Below are 6,000 nucleotides of genomic sequence, written 5' to 3'. Positions count from 1 at the left end.
TGACATAAACTCTACAGTGGAAAGTCTACACATCAGAGTTATCGGATTCACATGGAATTGTTGTTCAATTTAAATAAATGTTTGAATATTAAATTATTTGTGATGGGATGAAATGTGATTTTAGCTTCTAAGATGTGAGATTTGGGTTTTCATAAGGTAGGGCTCTGCTCAATCAGTGGCCCACCCCTGTGAAGGGACATGGGCTATAAAACTGTTCAAACACGCCCTCTTCTCCCTTCCTATATAAAGCCTTGACGACAATATAACCTCCTGTTCCGAAGATGTGAGGACGACGGTCCGATGTCAGAATGGTTCAGATAATAACTACAGAACGAAGCCAACATCAGCGTGACCTTTGGTTGCGAATGGTATGAACTTTGAACTCTTATTCACTACAGAAGTGATACCTCCTAGCCGTTGAGTTAGCAACAGCAGATGCAAATGAGGGTTAGGAATGAACAGACAGAGTATCCCGTCTATCACCCAACGACGTTACTACAACGTATCCAATTGACAACCAGAGACATTCTTCAAAGGACTCGGTTTGGCAACACGGCCTTCCATCTACCACCAACCTACCGAAGTGCAGCTCAGAGTAAATATTTCTTGCATTTTCCTTTTCCAAATGGGCTAATTTAGAATGCATAAGATACTGTCTTTACGATAGCACAGCTTCTTCCCCTTGTTCCTCAGTCTTCCCGCTCTTTCACTCAAACCCCGCCCCTTTTCTTTTGTGTAACATTTACATTTTACATTTAAGTCATTTAGCAGACGCTCTTATCCAGAGCGACTTACAAATTGGTGCATTCACCTTCTGACATCCAGTGGAACAGTAGTGCATCTAAATCTTTTAAGGGGGGGGGGGGTGAGAGGGATTACTTTATCCTATCCTAGGTATTCCTTAAAGAGGTGGGGTTTCAGGTGTCTCCGGAAGGTGGTGATTGACTCCGCTGTCCTGGCGTCGTGAGGGAGTTTGTTCCACCATTGGGGGGCCAGAGCAGCGAACAGTTTTGACTGGGCTGAGCGGGAACTGTACTTCCTCAGTGGTAGGGAGGCGAGCAGGCCAGAGGTGGATGAACGCAGTGCCCTTGTTTGGGTGTAGGGCCTGATCAGAGCCTGGAGGTACTGAGGTGCCGTTCCCCTCACAGCTCCGTAGGCAAGCACCATGGTCTTGTAGCGGATGCGAGCTTCAACTGGAAGCCAGTGGAGAGAGCGGAGGAGCTGTCATATCTGTTCCGCCTGCTAAGGACGTTTTCCTTTATGACGTAATGTGTAATCAAGTTATGATTAATTATGTGTATGTGTAATTCTGTGTGATTAGTTAGGTATAAATAATTAAACCCAATTTTGTATTGCTGATTCAAATTGTTAGCCAGGGTTCGTGCAGATAACCAAGAATTTGCTAGCCCGTATTGCTATACTGTAATTAGCCTGCTATTACACTGTGTACTACTGCTAGTGTAACGGATGTGAAACGGCTAGCTAGTTAGCGGTGGTGCGCGCTAAATAGCATTTCAATCGGTGACGTCACTTGCTCTGAGACCTTGAAGTAGTGGTTCCCCTTGCTCTGCAAGGACCGCGGCTTTTGTGGAGCGATGGGTAATGATGCTTCGTGGGTGACTGTTGTTGATGTGTGCAGAGGATCCCTGGTTCGCGCCCGGGTATGGGCGAGGGGACGGTCTAAAGTTATACTGTTATACTAGCATAGCATTGCTATACTGTAATTAGCCTGCTATTACACCGTGTACTACTGCTAGCATAGCATTGCTATACTGTAATTAGCCTGCTATTACACCGTGTACTACTGCTAGCATAGCATTGCTATACTGTAATTAGCCTGCTATTACACCGTGTACTACTGCTAGCATAGCATTGCTATACTGTAATTAGCCTGCTATTACACTGTGTACTACTGCTAGCATAGCATTGCTATACTGTAATTAGCCTGCTATTACACCGTGTACTACTGCTAGCATAGCATTGCTATACTGTAATTAGCCTGCTATTACACTGTGTACTACTGCTAGCATAGCATTGCTATACTGTAATTAGCCTGCTATTACACCGTGTACTACTGCTAGCATAGCATTGCTATACTGTAATTAGCCTGCTATTACACTGTGTACTACTGCTAGCATAGCATTGCTATTACATTTGGTATTATTCATTAGCCTGCTATTACTGCTGTGTACTACATACTTTGTTTGTCTCTGTTTACTACCTTCTTGTTGGCCATGTGTGTGTTCTGTCTCCTACTGGTCTCCTAACCGGGGCACTGGGACAGTTGTACCTATATCTAAACCAGCAGCTCTATCGGAGTCCACTACCAGTTGGCGGTGCCCCTTATTCGCCAACCCTTCATCCAACCACCTTATATAAAATGAAACAACAACAGCAGTTCTTTAGAAAGTCCAAACTTGTATTGTGCAGATAATAATACTAGTGTTTACAAAGGGTGTTCAGACAGACATGGTTTCCTCTTGCCAACAGCATAACATAATAATAATAATGATGATGATGATGATGATGATGATGATGAATTAACAACTTGTTATGAGACTCCCTGCAGTCCAGCTCACAGAGACAGATGCCTGGGTACTGGGGGGAGAATAACATGGAGGGTCGCAAAATTATTCCGGAAATTCTCCAGCCAGGGAATTTGGGGAAATTTACCAGACATTTTAGCGACCCAACTAGCATTACTGGAAAGGAGAGAAGAGGAAAGGCCCAACTAGCATTTACTGGAAAGGAGAGAAGAGGAGAGGCCCAACTAGCATTACTGGAAAGGAGAGAAGAGGAAAGGCCCAACTAGCATTACTGGAAAGGAGAGAAGAGGAGAGGCCCAACTAGCATTACTGGAAAGGAGAGAAGAGGAAAGGCCCAACTAGCATTACTGGAAAGGAGGGGAGAGGGAAGGGCTCTTGGTCACATTCCTCCACATCTCTCCTCTTCTCTCCTCATCTCTCCTCTTCTCTCCTCATTTCTCCACCACTCCTCATCTCTCCTCATCTCTCCTCTTCTCTCCTCATTTCTCCACCTCTCCTCATCTCTCCTCTTCTCTCCTCATTTCTCCACCTCTCCTCATCTCTCCTCTTCTCTCCTCTTCTCTCCTCATTTCTCCACCTCTCCTCATCTCTCCTCTTCTCTCCACATCTCTCCTCATTTCTCCTCATCTCTCCTCTTCTCTCCTCTTCTCTCCTCTTCTCTCCACATGTCTCCTCATCTCTCTCCATCTCTCCTCTTCTCTCCTCTTCTCCACATTTCCCCTAATTTCCCCTAATCTCTCCACATTTCCCCTAATTTCCCCTAATCTCTCCACATTTCCTCCCATCTCTCCTCTTCTCTCCTCTTCTCTCCACATTTCCCCTCATTTCCCCTAATCTCTCCACATTTCCCCTCTTCTCTACACATCTTTCCACATCTCTCCTCTTCTCTCCTCATCTTTCCACATCTCTCCTCTGCTAGTGTTTCCAAGGCCATTGTTCGTAAATGCTTTCAAAGAGTCTGTTATGAAAAAAGTATGGCAGACACGACCTGGTATCTTCTGTCCCATGACATAGAAATGACCTCCTCAAGGTCTGTGTCCATAAGGGCCCTGGTCAAAAGTAGTGCACTATATAGGGAACCCTGGTCTAAAGTAGTGCACTATATAGGGAACCCTGGTCTAAAGTAGAGCACTATATAGGGAACCCTGGTCTAAAGTAGAGCACTATATAGGGAACCCTGGTCTAAAGTAGTGCACTATATAGGGAACTGGGTGCCATTTGAGACGTAACCTGGCGTCTCCTCCATCCCCTGACTTGTAGAAACAAGTTTATGAGACAAAATGTTCAGATGTTTCTCTGAAGGAGAAAATATGTTTCCTCTGAGCAGGTTGGAGGTACCCTGATGAAACAAGTCTGATCCCTGTCTCTGAGCAGGTTGGAGGTACCCTGGTGAAACAAGTCTGATCCCTGTCTCTGAGCAGGTTGGAGGTACCCTGGTGAAACAAGTCTGATCGTTGCCTTCACCATTCTGTTTCACTCCACGTATCATTCTAGCCTTTCTACAATAGTTCTTCTCTATGGGCTGGTTCCACTGGGCTAAGATGAAGGCTCTTCATAGTTCCTCCCTTTGGGCTGGTTCCACTGGGCTAAGATGAAGGCTCTTCATAGTTCCTCCCTTTGGGCTGGTTCCACTGGGCTAAGATGAAGGCTCTTCATAGTTCCTCCCTTTGGGCTGGTTCCACTGGGCTAAGATGAAGGCCCTTCATAGTTCCTCCCTTATGGCTGGTTCCACTGGGCTAAGATGAAGGCCCTTCATAGTTCCTCCCTTTGGGCTGGTTCCACTGGGCTAAGATGAAGGCCCTTCATAGTTCCTCCCTTTGGGCTGGTTCCACTGGGCTAAGATGAAGGCTCTTCATAGTTCCTCCCCTTGGGCTGGTTCCACTGGGCTAAGATGAAGGCTCTTCATAGTTCCTCCCCTTGGGCTGGTTCCACTGGGCTAAGATGAAGGCTCTTCATAGTTCCTCCCCTTGGGCTGGTTCCACTGGGCTAAGATGAAGGCTCTTCATAGTTCCTCCCTTTTGACTAATCCAAACGATCCAACTCCACTACGAAACAAGACGACCAGCACTCACAGACGCCATCATTTCTATCAGTTTATTCCACACCAGCAGTTTGAGGGGGATGGGATGTCTCATCCGTTTGAACCTTTATCTGGCGGCAGGTAGCCTAGCGGTTAAGATCATTGGGCCAGTAACTGAAAGGTTGCTGGTAAAACAAGGCACTTAACCCTATTTGCTCCTGTAAGTCTGAATAAGAGCATTTGTTTAATGACTAAAGTGTAAAAATAAAGGTAAATGTCTTATTATCCTTTATGTTTGTGTCTGATTCGTTCAGACTGCTGGCTTGGAGTGAATTGAGAGAAACGACTTGTGAACTAGTAAGTGGTGCCGTCTTCTTCATTTGTCTTTTTTCTCATTGGATGGCATCCAGGAGTCTTTTTCTTATTGGATGACATCCAGGAGTCTTTTTCTCATTGGATGGCATCCAGGAGTTTTTTTTCTCATTGGATGGCATCCAGGAGTCTTTTTTTCATTGGATGGCATCCAGGAGTCTTTTTCTCATTGGATGACATCCAGGAAATAGCACACATTGACGTGTTAATAGTTCCTTTAAGAGTTTATCAGTCTGATTTTATATTTCCTGGGCTCCAGCTCTAGAGACATAGCCTCCATTGTGACACACAGAGAGACAGACAGCTCCTCCATGTTGGTAGAGAGACAGACAGAAATCTGTAGGTCGAACATCCGGGAACAGGAGACTGGGCCTGGGAACAGGAGACTGGGCCTGGGAACAGGAGACTGTCACATGGTCTACACTGCTGCTTCTTCACAGAAGAAACTACCTCTACACTACGGTCGATGGAACCTAGAGAGAGAGAGAGAGAGAAGGGGAAGAGAGAAAAAGAGTGATAGAGGGGGTAAGAGACAGAGAAAGAGAGAGAAGTGGGAAAGAGAGAGAGAGAGAGAGAGAGAGAGAGAGAGAGAGAGAAGGGGGAAGCGAGAGAGAGAGAGAGAGCGAGAGAGAGTGAGAGGGGGGGAAGAGAGAGAGAGAAGAGAGAGAAGGGAGAGAGAGAGAGAGAGAGAGAGAGAGAGAGAGAGAGAGAGAGAGAGAGAGAGGAGGAGGGGAGGGGGAAGAGAGAGAGAGGAAGAGAGAGAGAGAGAGAGAGAGAGAGAGAGAGAGAGAGAGAGAGAGAAGGGAAAGAGAGAGAGAGGGGGAGAGAAGGGGGAGAGAGAGAGATAGAGAGGGGGGGAAGAGAGAGAGAGAGAGAGAGAGAGAGAGAAAGAAAGAAAGAAAGAAAGAAAGAAAGAAAGAAAGAAAGAAAGAAAGAAAGAAAGAAAGAAAGAGAGATGGGGAGTGAGACAGAGAGAGAGAGCGAGAGAGAGAGAGGGGGAAGAGGGAGAGAGAGAAGGGGGAAGAGAGAGAAAGAGAGAGAGAGAGAGAGAGGGAGGGGGAA

At 46.1% G+C, this 6,000-nt stretch overlaps 1 protein-coding gene across 1 annotated transcript in view; it reads right to left on the bottom strand.

The window, feature by feature from the left end:
* Positions 1–2,415: 2,415 nt before the first annotated feature.
* The window catches only part of LOC115126900 (phosphatase and actin regulator 3-like), a 115,263-nt gene continuing 111,678 nt past the window's right edge, over positions 2,416–6,000 (bottom strand). Inside the window, exon 11 of the mRNA XM_065004733.1 lies at positions 2,416–5,411. Within this exon, the coding sequence (XP_064860805.1) occupies positions 5,396–5,411 (16 nt within the window). The 3' untranslated portion in view covers positions 2,416–5,395. The remainder of the gene's footprint in view (positions 5,412–6,000) is intronic.

Source organism: Oncorhynchus nerka, linkage group LG2, assembly GCF_034236695.1.
Source record: "Oncorhynchus nerka isolate Pitt River linkage group LG2, Oner_Uvic_2.0, whole genome shotgun sequence".
Lineage (NCBI taxonomy): Eukaryota > Metazoa > Chordata > Actinopteri > Salmoniformes > Salmonidae > Oncorhynchus > Oncorhynchus nerka.
The sequence above is the reverse complement of the archived record's forward strand: the minus strand, read 5'-3'. Positions and strand labels throughout refer to the sequence as shown.